We start from the raw sequence: 22,549 nt of genomic DNA, 5'->3' as shown, positions 1-22,549 counted from the left end.
TATGTAGGAGGACTTTTGAAGGACAGAGGCTAGAATTCCGCACACCTTTCATTTCTTCTGCTGCCGAAGCTATTTGGTCTATGCTATTAATATGCTATGCTCCTGATAAACTCATGTTGGTGCAATAGGGAGGAAAGCCATCAAGCTGTTCTGTGCTTTAAGCCTGGTGAATTGACCAGTCAAACTTTTTAAAATCATGCCAAATTTCAGTGCAATATTCGCTAAAATATTTTGCGCCTTGTCCACCAAGTCTTGTTCGTAGCAAAAAGGAAACGACTGTTTATCCCAAATAAACTGTCACAGTTAACCTGCAATTATACAAGAAGATATTCTGTAGTCTCTGTTTAATTTTGTTTGTATTTCCGGTTAAAGAATCTGATATCACACTTGAGAAACCACCACCAGGGGAAGCCAAGTCTAGTCAACACAACTTCCTGGCATAATTTTCTTGCTACAGTATAAACAAGAGATCATGCAGCTGCTTAGAAACACTGGACTGGTCAGATTTAATGACAAATTCATAATTAAGATCAGGGGTGTGAGGTTGCTAGAAAGGAAATGAAGTTGGTTCCTGAAACTGTACTTGTGCATGCAGCAAATGAAAGAGGTTTGTTAGAGTGTGAAAGAAAGAAGAATGCTGATAATATAAAGCAAGACAGAAATGCTTATGCAGACATTACTAAAGCAGGTGTTTGCTGGAATTTTTCTAAATAAGTCTGAAGAAAATTTTTAAGTTGAACTGAATAACCTGCTTTAAAATAAGTATTGCAACAATAAAGTACTAATTTAAGAAACAAATTTGCAAAAAGGGAAAAAACAAACCATATTTTACCTACAAAATGTATAATAGATAATATTGTATTGTATAATAAAACTTTATTATCATTGGTACGCAGCTACACAGCACCATAATGTGACTAATACTATCACACCTTCTTCATACTATACTCTCCCCATGACAACACCTGCCCTAATATTTCCCCAAATGCCACACAATATGGACACCCAATCGCTTGTGGATCACTAGCCAGAATGAGCTGCCTGTATAAATAGGATAGCAGGTCTACGCTTCTCTGTTTTTCAAAGAAAAAAAGAACAATTAATTTTTAAAGGTTTTATTGTTGGCTTAATGTCTTAAGATGGATATTACATATTTGTGTCATACTTGTTTAATCAAGTGCATTTCCCCCCAAAAAATAAATACATGGAATTGCATGAAGAAGTGATGCTGTGGCTTGTATGTCTCTACCCCAGGCTGTAGATTCATGCAGCCTATCAGTAACAGTCATGTCTGATGATTACACTCTGTAAAATACCCCCTAGTTCGATCTCAGTTTTGCTGCTATTTTTCATTAACTCATCATCAGCAGGGATTGAGAAGGCGCATGTGAAATGCAGTTGCAATCATCATTATTTGTTCTATAAATCTTTTTTTTTTATCCACCTCAATAAAGTGCAATTGGATGAGCAAGTACGAACAAATTCTACAAGTTACACCAAAGAATAGAGCACAGAGCGGTATTTTTATAGGGTTCCTTTGAATGAAAGGAATAAAATGTATGTGTTAGTAAGCTGATGCCTATCTGCCTTTAAGTGTATTAGTGTGTAGCATCATTTTATTAATAATAATTACCGACGATTATATAATGTATTGCTCAATCCTAAAAGCGGCATTGTTGACCTATTGGTAGATATTACATTTCAGCCTCCAATCTAAAACCGCATCCAGCTGCCCAGTAAATACACACTCATATTTTCAAGTGATCTAAGGTAGTGATTGCGGTGTTTCCATGCTTCCTTCTATATATGAACTGAACCGGGGGAAAAGAGGCATCCTCCCTGGAGACTCTGATCTAACAAAGCCGGTCAGCCTGACTGCACACTGAACCCAGTGACACACACAAACACACACACACACACACATACACACACACATACACACACACACACACACACACACACACACACACACACACACACACACACATGCCCAAAACAAATGAATTTTTTCCTTTAAAAAAAAAAATAAATCTGGAGTTAGGCGTGACAAAAACGAGACGAGATGTAGCTCTACATGTACACCCACAGGTATCCATGACAACACAGCAATCGCCCAACTCACGACACCAGTGGAGAGAAAGCAGCAACAACACTGCAGCTACCAACACTCTCAGCTTTTACAATGCAATAACACACTGTTGTGTGAGTACAGCCTGCTAACTAAACATACTAACACGTTGCGCTATTAGTCATTAAAAAAAACACACACACACACAAACACACACATGCTGTGGAATATCATGCTTATAACTTATGTAGCACTGTACCAACTGCCTTTGTTATTACTTATGTGGTAAGGACAGTGCTAATTTCATGTTTTCATGTGTGTGTGTGTGTGTGTGTGTGTGTGTGTGTGTGTGTGTGTGTGTGTGTGTGTGTGTGAGAGAGAGAGAGAGAGAGAGAGAGAGAGAGAGAGAGAGAGAGAGAGAGAGACAGACAAAAAGAGCTCCTACACTTAGCACAGCTATGAGACCAGCACCTATCACTATGGCAACCACATGATCAGTCACCAACCAGGAAATACAGCCATCGGTGCAAAAAGACAGATAATACACAGGAAGAGCACAGTTCATGCTTACACACATAGACAAGTGCATACTGACAAAAGTATTGGCAGAATAATCTAGAATAAAGGATGTCCTCATTTGTTCCCACCTACATCCACAGATGTCCATTAAATCCCTCATTTATATGTAGTCGCTGCTCTGAGGGTCAGAGGAATCCCGATAATAGACAGAAAATTGGACGTCAAAAAACATGATTTTGACTGCATTTTACTGTCTGCTTGACTGGCAGCTCAAACTCAAACACACACTCGTGCAAACACGCCTCCCTACACACAGTCACGCCACACACAGAACCATAAATGGAGCACTTTCTTTTAACCGATTCATTGAAACCAAAGGACCTTGTCACAGAACATGGAGGAAAATATACACAATACACACAACAAAAAAATGCTTTAAAAAAAGAAATTTATTCATTTATTGTTTTTTTTCACTGTTCAAGCCAAAAATATTTGACTGCACCTGATAACATCGCATTTGCACATATTCACACAAACACTGACACACAGGCACAAGCACTGGTGCAAATTCAGGTCCAACACTGTGACACTAATTCAGTGAATTACGTCAATATACAGATCCATCTTTCCTAATAATATCAAGATGTCAGAGGGTGTCAAAAGAAGAGGGAAACACACACACACACACACACACACACACACACACACACACACACACATATATATATATATATGTTTAATGAAAGAGGCAAAGATCTAGACAGAGAAAAAGCCTCCTTGATGTGGAAACATTAATAATTAAGACAATAAAGCAGTCACACTAAGAGAACCTAGCCATAATTACTGAAAAGAGACCATGCCCTGTTCTGACACACACACACCCACACACCACACACACACACACACACACACACACACACACACACACACACGTATATATATATGCACATTCTTGCAAACACACACCACCCAGCTGGGAATCACACACAGCACCTTCAAAAATGGCAATGAAAAACACACCCAAAATGTCTCTAACCACCACAGCCCCATTTCTCTCTTCCTCTACATTTCTATTCATCCAAATTTCTTTCTACCCATGTTATAAAATTATTTGGTAGCAAATGAAAAACAATAAGTAGAATAATAAGAAGAAAAAGGAATTACAGAGACTGAGCCTGAAGCTGCATGCATGCTCCATACACACACACACATGCACACACACACACACACACACACACACACACACACACACACACACACACACATGCAGCCTTGGCTGCTGCTGCGGTGGCTGCTTGCAACAACCTGAGTGCCGCCATCTCCCTCTCTCCATCCCTCCCCCTTCTCTGTTCCTCCATCATCCCCCATCTCACTCCATCCCTCTCTTGCCTCCGTCTCACTCCATCCCTCTTCTGCCTACATTCTACCTTCTCTATTCTTTCCATCCCTTTCAGCCAAGCTCCCATTGCTTGCAGCCGATAAGGTCTTCCCCCCTTTCCTACCCTCTCTGTCCTTTTTCTCTACTCATTCACCCCATTATCCCCCTGTACCTGCGGCTTGCTGGGTGGCTGCCTGTAGTGGCGATTGGGTCGGGGTCTGGAGCGAGTGTAGTGCCTCAGCGTGTGGCCTTCGCTGGGCAGGTCCATAGGGGGCTGAGGAGGCGAGGGCTCAGAACGCCGCGGCTCTCTGTTGCTACGAGCGGCCACAGGACCAGCGCCACTGCCACCAAACTCCACCTCCCTCCCCAGCTGGGTGTGGCCTGTGGTGACGGACAGGCCCATCGCCAATGACAACACCCCTCCTCCTCCTCCTCCTCCTCCTCCTCCTCCGCCTCCTGACTCTCTGTCTCCCTCCATCTCCTGCTGGGACTGCGCACTCGCTCGCGCCTGCTGCTCGCCTTCCGTCTCCAGAAGACCTGCAGAGAGGGTAAGAGAAGGAAAAATAGACATGGAGTGGCAGAGAGCGAGAGAGAGAGAGAGAGAGAGAGAGAGAGAGAGAGAGAGAGAGATAGGGGAGAGGGGATAAAAAGCAACAACAAAGATAGTGAGAGGCGTATGCCTGAAATCAGTCCTGTTATTTGTGAATCCATAGAGGAGATGAGGAAAACAGGACAGAGGTGATTGGTGTGGAGCCTTAAAAAGGCAAAAATTATCAGAAAAAATTATCAGAAAACTGGCATGGTCATGCAGCAGATGAGGACCGTAGGAGGAAAAAGAGCATGGGAGACAGGAGGAATGATTGTCATCTTTGTAAGCTAGTGGTCTCCCGTATTCTCAATAAAAGACTCGGTGAGCTGTGATTAAAGCGACTTTATTTAGCTACAGCAAGTGCCTACTCCACAAGCAGACAAGCAGAGGAAATCCCTTAACATAAATAAGGGTATACCCTATTGACACACAATAGACCATTTTGATCAGCCTAGACCACTGCTAGACTAAACAAAAATTCTTGTCAGGTTTACCAATGTTTTGCTTATGCTAATTTCCATTAGAATCACAGAAATATATTGTGGTGACACCACAAAAATATGAAAGGGTAAGCTCACAGAGACAGTTGCCTAATGTGTTACTCATTGAGCCACCACCTTTGAGGTTTTCTGCACTCCACTTATATGTGATTTTGCACATAAAAGCTTTCATTGGATACAAATATTTTCCCAACATGGATTTTTAATATTTACCAATTTCTTTTTGGAATGATTCCAATTAATTAAATCATCAAGGATGTGGAATTCTCTGTGTATGTGTTTAAATATGTTTTTAGGACATGTGTCTAAGGCAAATAAAAATAAGACTCTTGTGTCAAACTGGATGTAAATACATTTATAAACTAATGTATTCCACATTCGTGATTTAAGTAATTGGAAGCTGATTAAGCAAGCAAATGGCTGGTCAATAAATAGCCTGTCATATGTCTATAGCTAATCACAAATGTCACACTGACACACAACTGTACTAACAATAACTGTGATAATAATACATTTTGAGAGCATGATCAAGCTCAGGCACGCCAGCATCACTCATCACTCACCAAAGGGATTTCAATTCTCTATTAGTAACCTATCACTGAGCGTTTACCCAAATGAAGACCAGCAACGCACTCACCCTGCCCCACAATGGTTAATCATGCACATTTCACATCCCACACAAACCCCTAAAACTGTTAGCGTCTGTGAGGATCAGTTACACTCAAACGGCATTACGCATTGACTGACATCACATCCTAATTCTCCTGCTTGCAATATTGACTGTTTATTGCTACCAAATATATCCCACCTCTCAAAAGGTGCCACTGTAGCAAGATTATAAAGTTTAGTCATAGCCTGTTGTTGATTTTAATGCTAAGATATAAACTGATATATACAGTGGGGGAAATAATTAGTTGTTGCCCTGCTGATTTTGTGAGTTCACTCCTTACAAAGAATTGTAAGAATTGCCAATCCAGTCTTATGCAGGTCTACAATCTTGTCCCTGACGTCCTCTAACAGCTCTTTGGTCTTTCCCATGGTGGTGAAGAGGTTTATATGGAAGAGGTTGATTCTGTGACAGGTATCATTTATACACATAATGAGTTAGTATTAGGAGTTCTTTCCTAAATATACAGGACTAATTTGGGTCTGTAGGAGTCAGAATTCTTGCTGGTTGGTAGTGGATCAAATACTTATTTCACTCGATTAAATAAAGATAAATGTATATATAATTATGACAGCGGGGGGGTGCCCGAGAGCTGGCTTGTGGATGGAGGGCAAGGCCGGGGGAGGAAAGCAGTAAGAATTACACACCTGTTGGAGATTTGTCTAAGCAGTGTTCTCTGTAGCAGTGAGCAGGGAAAAGGATAAGAGGAGTAAGAGTATGGCACTTGGACAGAGAGACCCCGAGTTACGTGTGTGTGCGTTTGTAATAAGGGAAAATACACAATAAAGAGACCTGATTTGGTCCAAACTGGTCTTCCTTCCCCCTGAACCATTTGCTCACCTACAATAATATTAATTTAATCTTTTTTATATTCCTTCTCCCTATTAAAACAAACCTACCATAAAAATTTTGTAAAGGGGTAAATTTACTAAATCAGCAGGGAATCAAATAATTATTCCCCCCCCCACACAATATCTGCCAGTACTGTGCCTGTATTAGAAAGAAAACGTTATAAACCCTTTTAAGGGACCTACTTTTGACAGATGGGGCAGGACGGATGCTCCTGGTGCAGAAACTGTTCCTCCAGATAACAGGCACATACTATAGTCAAGAAAGAAAGAATAAGCTGCAGCAAAACCAAATTTGCAACATAACAAAACAGTACCAGTTTTTTAAATACTGCAAATGAATAAATAAATAAATCAATTAATCGATCAGTGAATTAATCACTGAATGAATGTTGTTTTTTGTTGTTTTTTTACACTGTACATGTGTGGTTCTATAAAGCTGATATGCCCACCAAGCATATATTTTTTGTTCAGATTTTGTTTGTTACATCATGTGCATATCAGAGTTTTTATTTCTAGCTAGAAATTAACGGAACCTTTGCATACTGTATTAATAAAGAGTAGAGCAAACTAATATTCACTACTTTACATTGTTTTGTTATCAATTTAAGTACATGTATCTGAATTATTGTACAGTAAGTGTCATTTAGTTACTGTGTTTTTCAAGCGGCACTGCTCCTGCTTGACTGAAACTAATTTTTCAGGACAAAACAATTTAACCAGAAGCATGAAATAAATAATTAAGCCATGTCCTTTGCATGGCGATATGGTCAATCACAGGGGCTTTTTCTTATTTGCAGAATTACTACAAACCTGAAAACACTTAACATATCATCCACTGAATCATTATATCTGACATGAATTTCAGAAAGTGCTTGTTACTAATATTCTTTAACCTTTGGTAAATATATGTTGCATAATTATTTCTTCAGTGTATATGTGTGTAAAAAAAGACATGAATTTGGACAATGGGATCTGTGTCCTAACTGACCTCATCAGTAGGGAACACTTGCTCCACCACTCTCAGCTGTGGGACATTGGTCTTGCTGTTTACAGGCTGGGAATACTCTTTTAAATGCTTCTCCTGAAATGAGCAAGTTTACATTTGACACCTCCACACACACATATGCATGCACACACTACAAGGTAAACTGTATACATTCACAAAATTGAACACACCAGCCTTTGCTGTGCCACTGACAAGTCCTGCATAACTTCCTCGATGATACTCTCCACCAGAGAAACACTGACTGACAGTTTCAGTTCACTGAGAGAAGAAAGAAGGGGTGGAGGATAGATGGTGAGTACAAAAAAAACAACATGCACAGATAAGCGTTATTACTCAGAGCAAAACTGAGATGAGAAACATAACAGGATGACAGTTATTTCAATCCAAAAGCAGCAAGCACAATGCATAATTAGAAGACTGCCAGGGTTCTTGAAGCTGCAAGATAATGAAACTAGGTTAAACTGCTTGAAGTCTATGTTTAACAGTATACATTACAATAAAAGCAAGCTGCAAGATGATAAGGCTGATGGTTTAAAATGACTTTCAAAATGAATTCTTGCCAAACACTTTCTATGTTAGTACAATAAATGATCAAGTTCAGAAATCAATGTATTCCAATTTAAAAAGTGAACAAACACTTGACATTATTTTACATAGGTGGAAATCTTGTCCTGTAATTTATATTTGATGATCCATCATTGATTTTTCTCGGTAAATAATTAAATTACAATCACAAATAATCTTTTTCCTCCAATTTTGAAATAAAATATTAATGATGATCACTTTTCCCCTTCCTTTTAACATCTTTTTTCATGCTGTATTGTTTAAGCCTACTGTACATTATGTATAACTAATTGCAAAAAAGTATTCAAGCTCTTAAGGAATAGAAAGAGCATCACCGATTTTGACCTTTAAAATCCTAACTGCTAAAACAACTACACAGAATGTAAACACAAGAAGATTGTAATCTCCAGACTCCATGCACTGAAAGCAATAAACAGTGATATCTAATGTAACAGCTGCATTGTGTGGTGTTATGGGGCTTAACATCGATGCTGCACCCCAGTAGCACCACATACCTTCTACCCTTCACTACCATGCCCCTCCTCCCCCATCACCTTACTCTAGGATGCACTGCTCATAATACACCTTATTCACACTATAATACTCACGATTGCACTACAATAACCACATATGTTGCACATGCTGTATATAATAGCCTTCTTTTTGCACTCTTAATTTCATTTTGCCCATGTATAAAACCATCATAAACAATGTATATGTATAATATCTTTACTGTATACTTTACTTGCTCATTTCATATTGTTCATTCATCTGTCATTATTTATATGCATCATATTATTACCAACCTGTACATATGTAAATATTTTACACTGCTACCAATTCACTTCTGGTTAGATGCTAACTGCATTTCGTTGCCTTGAACCGTAACTTGTGCAATGACAAAAAAGTTGAATCTAATCGAATCTAATAAATATACACAGACAATGTTGATGAGCTCTTCATGAACGCTTTTTTTTTTATTTTTTATTTGTTACCAAGAATACTAAAAGGTCGCTGCACAATTACAACTCAACATATTTCCTTATTGTTTTGTAAAACAGATTCACATTAACTAAAAAGTCAATTTCGAAAAATACTAAATATTAACAAAAAAATTAAATTTCTCCATTACATTAAATTACAAGCTTCAGCACTAACCAAACTATAATTACTAGGCATCTATCTTCAAATTCTTAGTCTTAACGTTAATTTAAACATAGTTGCCTAGTAATTATAGTTTGAATTTAAATTACTATAGATAATTATTCATTTTATGGGTAGAAGTTTTATGTCATGCATTTTCTAAAATGTGCCTGTGTAAAGAAAAAGAACAAAACAACTCTGCATAAATGTCTCACCGTACTGATCCTTAGAGCTTCAATATTAAATATAAAATCAGCTATTCATGTAATTACTGTGTGTGTGTTACCTGAGCTTTTCTATGATGCTGCTCTCTGCCTGCTGTACAATGTTCTGGACAAAATGGGCAGCCTGTCGTGTTTTGTTGGCCACACGATTGGCCAGTTGCTCGCTCACACTTGTCCTCTGGACGACCCGAGGGCAGGCGGATTGAGCAGCCTGCAGCATGGCCTGAGCCTGCTCCTGCCCAACACATCACAAACCGACACACATCTCAGAACAGACCGATCAGCAAAATACACATCTACATGGGAATTTTTTTCTCTAAAGAATTGCTGTTTCCAGCAAATGCAATAAATGTTCAGACAAGTGTTATGTTTATGGTATAAACAGCTTTTATGCTTTACCTGGATTTCTTCAGTCAAATCACTGGTTATGGCTTTGGCAGTGTCATCCAGAATGTGCTTCACCATTACACCAGCAGAGGGCGACCTTCCCAGCTCATAGATTCTGGGTAGAAACTAGTTCATCGAGGCTCACGTTAAAACTCCACACATGATAAATTCTTACACTAAAGAAATAGGAGTGATATTATAGGTATAATCATACTATAAGTGCTGTCCTGGCATGCTGGAGTGCTTCCTCTGCAGACAGGATGTCGCTCTGAACTTCTTGGATGTTGTAACAGGCCAGAGGCCTCATGGTCTCCTGTAGCCTCTGGCAAAAGTTCTGCACTAGCTAAAGAGATTGAGCTCATTAAAAATATAAAATTATAAAAAATACTGTCGAAGAGAATTTGGTCTACAATGTGGTTTTAAGGCCTTAGTACATAAAAGTGTCTAAGTGTATTACATGTAATATATATTTACTATATACATACTGTATATTTTTTATATTGAGATATGTGGTCAGTCAGGGCCCATTGTCTTGTCTAGCTCAGTATAACCCCAAAATATTAATCCAATTCCTAAGGTGAATTGACTTTCATAGTAGGGTTAAAGTTAATGTAACATTGGGTTACTAGATCTAATCTGCTTTAGGTTGCAAGCAATGTTAATAAAAAAAAAAAATGTAAGGTAAATTTCAATTAAATGTAAAAAATTTTTTTTAAGATAAGCAAAATCAGGGACTGCTGATGTAGATTTGGACTTTATTCAATGGTAAATTGTTCCTCTCTTACTATTTAACTCTTATTTCTATACTGTGTGAACTGTGAAAGTTGAACCTGTTCTGAGCGGCTGGTTTTGAGACCCTGCTGGAGAGTCAGCATTTGGTCTGAAGTAATGCACAGTTTTTGGCTATTCCTCCATAAGTATGTCTGGATCTGGAACACACACACAAACACAGACACACACACACTACACTGGACTGCATGTATCTCTTGTGTTTATGGTATACATCAAGTGATCGTTCTTTACTAACCTTCCTCATTGCCTCTTCAGTCTTCTCTGGGTTGGTGCGGTAAGACTGAGTCATATCACTCATGGGTATAGACATGTGCTGTAGTGTTGTGTTCCTACACACACACACACACACACACACACACACACACACACACACACACACACACACACACACACACAATTTTAACGAGTTAATATTCAAACACAAACCTCCAGTTTATCTACAGATGTAAAACCAATAAACACACACCTTTCCAGAGCGTTGGCTACATCCATAAAACCTGAGGCAGTCACATTGTTTCTGTCCCAAACCAGTGTTCTGTGTCCAAAACAACAACAACATTGTATTAGTACAATAAACACAGGTATCCATAGCACTTCATTAAACTGGTGGGTAATGATTAGAAGCCAGCATTGTTAAGTATAAATGGATAACATATACAATAAGATCAAAGCTAATAAGACTTTTACTTGAGTTTGGTGTTGATAATCAAAGCTTTAGCTAGCATCTTTGCACCAGTGTCTCCAATAAAGTTTCCACTGATATCAATTTTTGAGAGGCTGGAGTTGCTGCCCAGGCTGTTGATGAGGATCGTGGTGCCTGTCTTTAGTTTGGAGTCACTCACTGACAAAGACTCCAATGGCTGGGAAAACAGAAACAGGGATTTAATCTGGTATTTCAGACTGATGACCAGATTTATTCAAGAAATATTCATATTCAGTTACACACAGTTACACCACATAACTCATTTCCTTTATTGATTATCATACACAAATGGTGCTTCCACTGAACCGTAACAAAAAGGCATTTAAAAGGCCAATTTTTGCCACAAGACTTTGATAACAATTGATAAACCCGCATTTGGCATTTGACAGATGACTAATAGAGAGAAAGATAGAAGAAGGGGACAAGGCCAGCTGTAGCACAGTCAGTGTTAAGAATAGATGGATAATTAACAAGGGCGGTATGCCTCAGAGAAAAGGGATTGTAGGTGATTAAAACTCCTGCCTTGCTGAAAGGAGGAGGGGTTGGCATCCCTTAGGACTCCTACAGCCTTTCTGGTGTTGCACATACTCATGACACCTCCTACATAAGCATACAAATTAAGCAGCTTCAATTGTCTGTTATTACGTACAGACTACACTGTTAGAATCTTATGACCTTTAAACACAGCTTAGAAGTGAGGCAATAATAGTGATTATTATTAGCACTATGGGCATCCACAATATGAATCAGCAGCATTATGAATCAATCTGAATCTCCTTTTCCAAAACTGCAACCATCCCACAGATGATAACGGCTGCATGCTGTTGTATGTGATGAAGTGTTTCTTGCGGTGAACAGATCCATTACTCACACATTCTTCCTCCTGGATTAGCTGCACAATTCGGTGAAGCACATCTGTCAGAGCCCTGAGAGATAGTTAGCCAAGAGGAGACGATAACGATAAATTTGATTTTTGAATGCAGCATGAATAAATGTGTAAAGAAATTGACAGAGAATGAGTGGGTGAATCAACAAGATTACAGTGAGATTACAATACATTACAGTAGATGTTTAATAAAAGACCTCACCTAGACTTCATGGCAAAGTTGCGTCCAAGGGCCAGGTGACGTATTGAGTGACTGCGACCGATAGAAAGCACTAGAGTCACCATGTCATTCTCAAAACCTGTGGGCCGAACATGTAAATTGGCTTTATGCATTAACATAAATAACAAGTATAATAAGTTTTATTCATCACTTGATGGACATGCATGTATGTGCACATATCAGAATTCTAAGTCACAAATCAATCATTTTGTTCCATTCAGAATCACCTAATTTGATCTGAGAATCTCACGACCCTTCACTTTGTTTTGATCATAATTTGAGATTTGCTCTTGTCTGTGGCTTCATAAACACTCTGCATTTACTCTGCTCTCTGCCTAATGTTTAAGATACAGGCATTTTACACAAGTTTTTATGTAGGTACTGAATAGTTCATAATAATTACTATTAGTAGTCAAATATGTATCCATCTATGCCAAAGAAATTCCTGCTCCAGAACCGGTAAGTACAAACAAAGCCAATTGATTTTGCAACAGTAACATCAGTGACTCCATGCTGAGCTGGAGAATCCCTTAGCCTCGTAAATATCTAATATATTCAAAATATTTATATTTAGCATGTGAGAGACATGCTCACAAACCACACTGTAACAGATGTAAAGGAAGCAATAGCTCTCTTTCTCTCTAGAATAGGAATAACTATGAGGAGAAGGGAAAAATGCACATGCATAAAAAAAAAAAACAGAAAATAGGAGCTAAAGTTTTAAATAAAGGAAAGACAAGAATTTGGAGGTTGTACCATTGTCAGACAGATCCAGGCTGCATATAGCCTTTGCCTCAAAAATATGGTCCTGAATCACCTGTGCTCCACTGGATTTCAGCTGCACATAAATAACATGTTCCATAAACCCAACCAAAATGCCAGCATATTACTTTGTATGAATGGTTTGTGTACGTGTGTGTGTGTGTGTGTGTGTGTGTGTGTGTGTGTGTGTGTGTGTGTGTGTGTGTGTGTGTGTATGTGTGTGTATATGTGCATGATTATACCTCACAGCTGCTAATATCCAATTCCAGGTCAGATAGATAACTGTTAGTGGCCAAGCCCTGGAGTAATAACCTAATATATCAAATGCAAATATGTATGTACAATTCAGAATACATAAAACCACAATATATCCATAATAGCTAAAGATAAAGCTGCTCCTTTACTATCAGTCAACTTATTAGGATCTTTAAAGGCAATTGAACTTTATAGTTAGTATGATTTATTGATACTTGACCTACAGTACAATCAAATAAGCAGTATCCCAAATCACATGTTATAATAAAATACAATTTGTAGGTAGGTTTCAATTAAAGGTTCCATTCGAATATCTAGGAACATCTAGGAATGGGTTTGTAATAAGACTATGACCATATAGAACAGACTATATAATGAAAAGTCTGTTTGCACTAATAACATATTTGGGATGTAACCAAATACACATACATTATTTGAAATAAGCAGATGTGTATATTACAGATAGGAACAGGGGATGCACTGTTCAATTTTCTAAGGTTCTCAATGCTACTGAGTGAGACCTGAGATGTATAGAGGTGTGTTGGGACTGAGATCCTGCAGGGAGCAACTAAAATGCAATGCGAGTGGAAGGTTGTCACTGTCATGCTGCATGCATTATGTATTTACAGCATTCCTAGCAGATGCCTGGTTAGTAATTTGTAGAGAAACTGAGCCAATTACATTTATATGAATGTAAATGAATATAAGGAGCACATACAAACAAATGTAATAACTGTGTGAGCAGGATTAAAGAAAAACAGTCTTGTACACATCTCTTGCAGAGACAACCAGAATTCATAGACAATGCTGACAGTTCAGATATTTCTGTATCTGGAGTTTTCCAGTGTTCTTTGTGGCATAGTTGTAGGTATTCCATTTAATTTATACTAAACAAACAAAAAAACACAGACAAATATTTAAATGAAATACAGACACCAATATGTGTTGCAATAAACAAATATAAATACAGTGTGATTGTACTCTACCGCTACTGTATACAGAAAATGATGATCGTCTCATTTATAATAGAAGTTAGATATCTGGTACCTTAGGGCTTCTGGAAGCAGTCTAGTTCCAGACAGTCCAACATACTTCAGCTCCATGCTCTTTGTGAAAAAGTCCCTCACGCTTCGTGTTACCTCCCGTACCTTCCTACAACAGACATCCTGCCTCAGCTTTGTGCATGTGTCCATAACACAACACAACACAACACAACACAACAAAGAAGCACTTGTCTATGATCAGTTTAATTACTAGGATCAGTCTAATTAGAGAAGCGATTTAATGTGGATGTACTCTAAGGTTTTTTTAGTTGTGCTAATCTTACCTATGTGAGAAAGTGTTCCTGGAGAGGTTGAGGTGAGTTAAAGTAGTGTAGCAACCAGCCGAGAGAGACACAAAAAGCTTAAGAAAGAAAAACAGAAAGAAATATGGATTTAGGACATAACTGTCATGCTTTCTTCCTGACATGAAAAGAAAGTATGCTGGAAACATGTGAAGACTTTAAGATTTTACTCACGGTGTCCAAAGGGCAGTCGGTAGAGCTAAGGTCCAGATGGGACACAACATTGGGGGCTGACAGAAAATTGAAAAGATTCTAGAAGGAAAAGAGGCCAGAGCTTAAAGACTGTATCCAAAAATATTTGACACAACAAAAAAAGTGTCAAAATTGCTTTTTGAATACCTTTTAATTATAGTTTATCTGTTTCCCCTAAATATATAACAACATGTGCTAGACTTATTCTCAAATAAAGACAATTCCTTTGGAACAGGGGTCATTCTTTATCCATGTTAAAAACATCTAAGGGATTAATTTCAGGAACACAGAATGGCAACAGAATTCTGTTGACTGAATTTACTTTGGATAAATTATTCTGCCTGTCAACAACACTAGAGAAAAACAGGAGAAAGATGTAATCACCAGAGACTTTGTTCAGCCAAACCAGGCTAATTAACATACTTCTATACACAGTCAAAAAGAGTAAGAAATATCTGAATATAATGTACAATGAGATGCCACATTTCTCTTTTCTTACCATGGCATCCTCTGTAGCCAGACATCCTGCATTCCCACTCAGGTCCAGATGTGTTAGTGACTTGGAGAAAGATTTGTTCTGGTGGAGCACCTGAGCAATACTGCCCAGTCCTACCAGATAACCAGTATGAAAGACTTAAACATCTTAAGCATGTTTGTATCATAATGTTGATAACATCACACAGCATCACAAATGCTGAAATTCTAACTTGACTCCTGAAAAACTGTGAATTTGGTGTATATTTATCAGAAGATAAAATATGTATAAATTAAATCTTCCATTAAGAAAGCTTTGCATGTGTGATCTTTGTCATATATATTGGTAAACATTTTTCAGGCCTGAGGTACCTTTAGGTGATAGAGAGACCTTGGACAGATAGAGCTGACTGAGACCAGAAGACAGCCGTGCCCAGATCTGACTAAGCGCCATTACACCTAAGAGAAACGGAGAAAGACAAAGAGGAATGGAAATGAAGAAAATAAAAAAAAATATAATTAAATATTATTGTCATAAACAATCAAATTACCGATTTGGGAGAATGGGAGAACAAGTTTAAGATTTTAATTTTTTTTAACAGTTAGGAAGACTGTACAATATCATAGAAAAGTACTACTAACACTATTCATCTAAAAACTACATCATGAGAATGTAAAAGAGTAGGACAGCATGCTTGTATGTGTTGATCAGTTCACACTACAGCACCAAATGCTTTACATTTGTGAAGATACAAAAGAAGCACACAAATACCTTTATCCTCTACGGCGTTAGATGACAGGTTGATGGCACGCAGTGCAGAGGACGGCTGTTCATGAAGGGCACAGGCCATCTTTACAGCAAAATCCCTTCAGCATAATTCAGAGACAGAATGAGAATGCAAATATCTATTTGACATCTAATAGTAAGAATAGGTATTTTTGCATTAGTCTTAAATGGAGATTTTCAGTAGTAGAGATTTTCAGTAGTCTGCAAACAAGTTAAATTCCTATGTTAGTACCAGCATTTTTATTTTTTCTGAAGAGCCAGTTTGCACTCACATTTTAAGTCCACTGGCCTCCAGACTCAATTCCTGAAGAGCTGTGGACCTGCTAATGAGGTAGATCACTTGCTCCTGAACATCTAGTGTCTACACACACACACACACACACACACACACACACACACACACACACACACACACACACACACACAAGTGCAATGGAAAAAGGAAAAAGGAAAAAACGACTTCAGTCTAACATATGATCTAACAATAAGGCTGTTTAACACACAGGGGGGATATGGAACACTTTTACTTTCTTTTCACAACTACTATCTCTCTGACCAAACAAACCACAAACTCAACTACTACAAACCTGATTCCAAAAAAGTTCAAAATGTACAAATTGTGAATAAAAAAGGAATGCAATAATTTACAAATCTTAAACTTAAACTCACAATAGAATATGGATAACATATCAAATGTTGAAAGTGAGACATTTTGAAATGTCATGCCAAATATTGGCTCATTTTGGATTTCATGAGAGCTACACATTCCATAAAAGAATGTGAAAAGTTAAATGTACATAAAAGGAACAGCTGGAGGACATTTGCAACGTATTAGGACAATTGGCAACATGATTGGGTATTAAAAGATCCTCTCAGAGCGGCAGTGTCTCTCAGAAGTCAAGGTGGGCAGAGAATCACCAATTCTCCCAATGCTGCGGCGAAGAATAGTGGAGCAATAGCAGAAAGGAGTTTCTCAGAGAAAAATTGCAAAGAGATTGAAATTATCATCATCTACAGTGCATGATATCATCCAAAGAGTCAGAGAATCTGGAACAATCACTGTGCATAAGGGTCAAGGCCGGAAAACTTTACTGGATGCCAGTGATCTTTGGGCCCTTAGACGGCACTGCATCACATACAGGAATGCTACTGTAATGTAAATCACAACATGGGCTCAGGAATACTTCCAGAAAACATTGTCAGTCAACGAGATGTTTGCAGACTGTTATTAGAAGAAGAGGGGAGGCCACACAGTGGTAAACATGGCCTTGTGTTGATGCCATGAAATTTAAAATCAACTTATTTTTCCCTTAAAATTATACATTTTCTCAGTTTAAACATTTGATATGTCATCTATGTTGTATTCTAAATAAAATATTGAAATTTGAAACATCCACATCATTGCATTCTGTCTTTTCTCAAAAAAAGAGAAAGTCTTTGAGATTTCAAATAACAGGCCTAGTGCTTTAACTCTATGGCACACTGGTTTTCAAAAATAAATGCCTGATATCCAAGTTTACCAGTTTAAAATCTTTGCTGTAGATCTTGGTGAACCACTGGTTGAAGGAAAGAGCACCTACAGCCAATGCCAGATCTCTAAGTGAGATAATTACAGTGAATGAATCATTTATTTAAATATATGAAACAAAAAAAAATGTATGTTAGCAACATTAAACAAACCTAAACGGATACATTCACTGATCTGAATGCTGACACATACTGATAGGACAGCATCGGATCATACTAGATATATTATAAAATCCATAACAAGCTCACGAAGCCATTTACCTGCTCTCTAAATGACTGAAGTCCAAAAGGTTAAATTCCCGACAATTCTGAACATGGTAGATATTGTTGACATCCTATACAGAAATGGCAAGAATCGTTAACAACAAAGTTCTAAGCAATGAGATTATTGTTATGTTTGAAACTTCATTAAACAACGAAGTGCTCTGACCCACTGGACTTCCTCGCGACACGGGAAGTCGTTGAAGTCACAAAGCGCGGCGTATGTGTCTGAGAATCCCCCTACAATAACCCACCAAGAAGAATGCCGGCAATTGCAAAAACTTAAACAGTGTAGGACAATGAGGTTAGCCATTAAGCAGGTTATATAACATTATCAGAATTATTTCATAATTTGTGTATTAAAAACAGCTCCAATATAATAACACATGAAACATAAGCATGTTCTATTATTTTTCAGAGGTGTTTCATGAGAATATGATCTCAAATTAATTTACACATACTGTACATTATTACAATGTTATACAAAGATTAAAATGATGATTCTACAGACCACATGGCCTCTGCGCCCCATTCAGCTGCTCTTCAACTTTAGAAGTCAGACCCCACAACCTCTCCTGAAGATCAGGAGGAACTTTCTTTAATAGTTTCCTAACAAACAAAAAGAAGAGAGCAACATGATCCCCAAAATGTCACCACTCATAAATACAGGAAATGCTGTGGCTAGATTCAGCATGAGTCACTAACCCTTATTGATTAATATTTTCCAATATGGAGCACTGTTTCTTTTTTTACTAAAAATACACAACTGATTCTCCAGTCATGGTTTGGGTACTATATGGAAAGTATATCCAGCATGCAGCCTACAGAAGTGTTTTAACATTTCTATCAACAAATACGTTTTTTTTTTTTTTTTAAGAATACCATACCTTCAAAAATTTCTTGTGGGAAAAAATATACATAAAAATATATATATATATACATTTGTATTGTTTATTTTTTTACTATAAGAAGTGCTTATTTAAATACTTTTAGAAGTGGTAGGTCTTTAATTGTTATTCATGTCCACCAGTACAAATTACAAGCAATGACCGCAACTAAAACTTTATCATGTTTTATCTGGAGGAAGTCATGAGCTATAGTGTGATAAGATACACAGAAAGGCCAGTGGATATGTAACATTAATGTGTAGCAAAGATACACTAGTAAAGCAATGCAGTTTGAAGGCATTCTCAGCCACCTGTTCTCTTCTTCTGTGATATAAAACAATAATACGGACAGCTAAGATATTGTTTAACCTCATGATTACAAAGCATAACAAAGCTTTGAGGTCTGGTGATGTTTGCAGGCTGTTTACTCACCATGGGGATGAATCGGGGAAGATTTTCTTGAGTGAGGCTGCCACATGACAGACCACAGCCTCCAGATCCTCCACTGACATCAGGCTGAGAGAATAAATCTGTCTGTCCGTTTCAATAGTCAACTGGTATTTACACACACACACACACACACACACACACACACACACACAGACATACACACACAGGGAGTGAAACAATGCAAGTGAAAAATCAACTTGCATGTATCTTCAACTCTAAATCCACAGTTGCTGATTTGGACAAAGCAGGTAAAGACACAGAGAGCAGCAGATCAGTGACAAATTTTCTTGATGACAGCAAGCACAGAGATCCTGAGAGGTGTGTCTACATACATCACAATGACAGACCACAAACCAGCAAACATGGTTCCACTGTGAAAATACATTTTCTCTTTATACTTTTGCCCTTTTGATAACAGAGCTGACTCGATTGCAAATTTACCCCAAAGTTCTGCTTAGGCAATGTTATAAACCTAAGGTGTTTGTAAAAATATATTATTTAAAATAGTTCCAGTATATTCAGCTTTTTTTCATTCAAACTCTGGTGTGAAAAATTCAATTCAATGTATTTTTTTTTTTTGTATTGCACTTTGTATGTCTCAAAGTAGCTTAACACAGATATAGCAGTAATAAAACTATGTACAAATTTGTTCATTATAATTTTAAGTTTGTCTCTAAAGAGCAAGCCGGTGACAACTGTGGCAAGTAAAAACTCCCTGAGGAAGAAACCTTGAGAGGAACCAGACTCAGAAGAGGAACCAGACTCAGAAGAGAAACCATCCTCATATGGGTGGCCAACAAATGTAAATTTCATTACAATTCATCTTTGTTGAGGTGATTAAATGCAAATTAAATCTCTACAGTCACTGGTCAGAACAATAACAGCTTTAATGACATTATCCTTTTAAAAATTATAAGAAAAACAATATAGTAATACATGTAATAGAACTATAGTAGCATAAACTGAAGGCTGGTTACAATATTGAACAGGTAAGCATCATGGTTTATTCATTATAGCTCATCATACACATGAAACTATTACACAGAGCCATAAAGACAGACTTAGTAAAATACAGATTTATGATCACTAGTCAAGTATTTAAGTCTAGTCTGTAATTGATAGCAAATAACAAATACAGCAAGCAGAAACTTGCCATTATCCAGCATTGCAGTCAAACCACACAAAACTTTCAGTTCTTTAGTTTTTCCCTTCCTGTCCTTTTTATTAAAAAAAATAAAATAAAAAGTATCTTCTCCTTAAGGCATTTTCAGTAATCAGTCAAGTGATGAATGAAATTGATTACATGCAATTAATTGACTGTCAGTCTACAGACAAGACTAGATAAAGATCAGCCCCAGGCTTTACTGCATACTGCAAGTGTTTTTTTTTTTTTACTCAGAACCAAATGCTTTTCTTCTTAATTTGACAAAAGTAACAAGTATTCCTCTTCAAGCCATTTGAAGTGAGATGGAGATTTGCCCTACTAGCCCATTTAAACTAGATAGCAAAGTGATGCACATAAATATACATAATTAATTGTTCATATTTGTTAAAAAATAATATATTTATATTACATAAATATTGTATATAACATTCATTCCGTAAAAAAGTTTTTCATAAACAAGTAAGTGTATACAGCACAATATAACTGAACATAACCTTCACAGCATCAATGTTAGTTTTAATGTGAAATGCTTAATAGCCAACAACACATATGGTTTCCAAAAATATGTGTGCCATCATCCCAAACATTATAATACTAATAGAAACCAGGGGCATATAAGTAATTTCTCACTAACAGGCTTTTGCGCATTGTGTGGGAAACAGGATATCTAAAAATATACAGTCTGAGAGTGGAGACCTCAAAACTACAAAAATTCAAAAACAATGATCAAGTACGAACCCAGATGCTAAGCTAGTACTGAGAAAAAGAGAGGTGGAAAAACAAGAGGGAAAAAATGTGGGTTTACCTGATCATGACTCTCAATGCTGATGGCATAGATCTCTAAAAAGTTGAAAGAGCTCTCCACCTGTGGCCAGATATTTTACACACACTGTCAGACATCAATATGTATACACATTTAGAAAACATTAGGTCGTATAAGTTAATAAATGACTGTGTGTGTGTGTTTTGTGGACAAGGAAAAGCAGAGGTTGTTGGGAGAAAAGCCAGTACTTGAAACTCAAATACAGAAGCTGAACACACTTCTGCTTCCTTACATCATTTCTCACATGTATCTCATATTTAAGTGTGCATCCTGTATTATCTATTATAATCTTGCTGTATGAATAATTATTTAAGCATGCCACTGAATGCTGCTTTTCAATAGAATTATTAGTGGACCAGCAAGCTTCCATTGTTCTTGTGCATGTTCGGCTAACAGAAGAGATAAACAGTTGATTTTCAGTGTTTGCTGTGTGCCTGCTGTGTTTATCCACTTAGCGGGTTAGAGGCTTTGCTAATGGTTACTGTTTTACCATACAAGTTAATAATTCCTTTCCTGAAAAAAATAACAATGTAGTTAAATTTATTTTAGAGAAAAAAAATGAAATGCTAATATTTGAATAGAATCATTTATAGAAATAAAATCATACAATATACCTAATTATTTACAGACAAACAAACAAAAAAAACAATAGCACTAGAAACCTGGAGCATTCAAGGCCACAGAGCATCGATACGAAACTATTTAATGGGGACACTGTTTGGGAATTTGTTTAAATCATGATAAAGTAATTAGGCTCTTTTATTTGTTAGCCAAATTGGTCAATTTATAGTCAAAAGTACAAGACTGAGTCTCTGGCATTCAGATGATTGAAGTCATTAGCCATGTTTACATGTACACTTTTTTGTCATTACAATTAAAATCATTACGATTGAAAGATTCGGTGGACTGTTTACATGACACCATAAATCCGATTAAAAGCGCCGGCACTTTGTGCCAGTTTGTGACATGCGCACATTAGCCTATATAATGTCCCGTCAACATGGAGCTTAATTATTTCTTATACGCACAACTTTAATCTAAAGGGTTGCTCTTAATCAATCAACAACAGATGTGGAAAAGATGGGAACAGGAAGATGAGCTTTTTGGAGCATCTCTATACCCCC

General features: G+C 37.3%; 1 protein-coding gene across 3 annotated transcripts in view; it reads right to left on the bottom strand.

Annotated features, from left to right (window-relative positions):
* Positions 1 to 22,549, bottom strand: part of carmil2 (capping protein regulator and myosin 1 linker 2) — a 53,984-nt gene that overhangs the window by 18,346 nt on the left and 13,089 nt on the right. For all 3 annotated transcript variants that reach the window (XM_083552594.1, XM_083552593.1, XM_083552592.1), the window contains exons 4-31: positions 21,408 to 21,467; positions 19,420 to 19,541; positions 18,612 to 18,709; positions 18,270 to 18,340; positions 18,101 to 18,174; positions 17,833 to 17,908; positions 16,585 to 16,673; positions 16,298 to 16,392; positions 15,898 to 15,984; positions 15,551 to 15,660; positions 15,034 to 15,111; positions 14,842 to 14,918; positions 14,562 to 14,666; positions 13,502 to 13,571; positions 13,254 to 13,335; positions 12,480 to 12,576; positions 12,263 to 12,317; positions 11,376 to 11,548; positions 11,155 to 11,223; positions 10,924 to 11,017; positions 10,727 to 10,825; positions 10,111 to 10,239; positions 9,909 to 10,022; positions 9,572 to 9,744; positions 7,749 to 7,836; positions 7,561 to 7,653; positions 6,756 to 6,822; positions 4,138 to 4,502 (exon numbers count right to left, since the gene is read on the bottom strand). In XM_083552594.1, the coding sequence (XP_083408720.1) occupies positions 4,138 to 4,502; positions 6,756 to 6,822; positions 7,561 to 7,653; positions 7,749 to 7,836; positions 9,572 to 9,744; positions 9,909 to 10,022; positions 10,111 to 10,239; positions 10,727 to 10,825; positions 10,924 to 11,017; positions 11,155 to 11,223; positions 11,376 to 11,548; positions 12,263 to 12,317; positions 12,480 to 12,576; positions 13,254 to 13,335; positions 13,502 to 13,571; positions 14,562 to 14,666; positions 14,842 to 14,918; positions 15,034 to 15,111; positions 15,551 to 15,660; positions 15,898 to 15,984; positions 16,298 to 16,392; positions 16,585 to 16,673; positions 17,833 to 17,908; positions 18,101 to 18,174; positions 18,270 to 18,340; positions 18,612 to 18,709; positions 19,420 to 19,541; positions 21,408 to 21,467 (2,910 nt within the window). The remainder of the gene's footprint in view (positions 1 to 4,137; positions 4,503 to 6,755; positions 6,823 to 7,560; positions 7,654 to 7,748; positions 7,837 to 9,571; positions 9,745 to 9,908; positions 10,023 to 10,110; positions 10,240 to 10,726; positions 10,826 to 10,923; positions 11,018 to 11,154; positions 11,224 to 11,375; positions 11,549 to 12,262; positions 12,318 to 12,479; positions 12,577 to 13,253; positions 13,336 to 13,501; positions 13,572 to 14,561; positions 14,667 to 14,841; positions 14,919 to 15,033; positions 15,112 to 15,550; positions 15,661 to 15,897; positions 15,985 to 16,297; positions 16,393 to 16,584; positions 16,674 to 17,832; positions 17,909 to 18,100; positions 18,175 to 18,269; positions 18,341 to 18,611; positions 18,710 to 19,419; positions 19,542 to 21,407; positions 21,468 to 22,549) is intronic.

Source organism: Silurus aristotelis, assembly GCF_946808225.1.
Source record: "Silurus aristotelis genome assembly, chromosome: 10".
Classification (NCBI taxonomy): domain Eukaryota; kingdom Metazoa; phylum Chordata; class Actinopteri; order Siluriformes; family Siluridae; genus Silurus; species Silurus aristotelis.
Note: the sequence above shows the minus strand (reverse complement) of the source record. Positions and strands in the feature narration are given on the sequence as shown.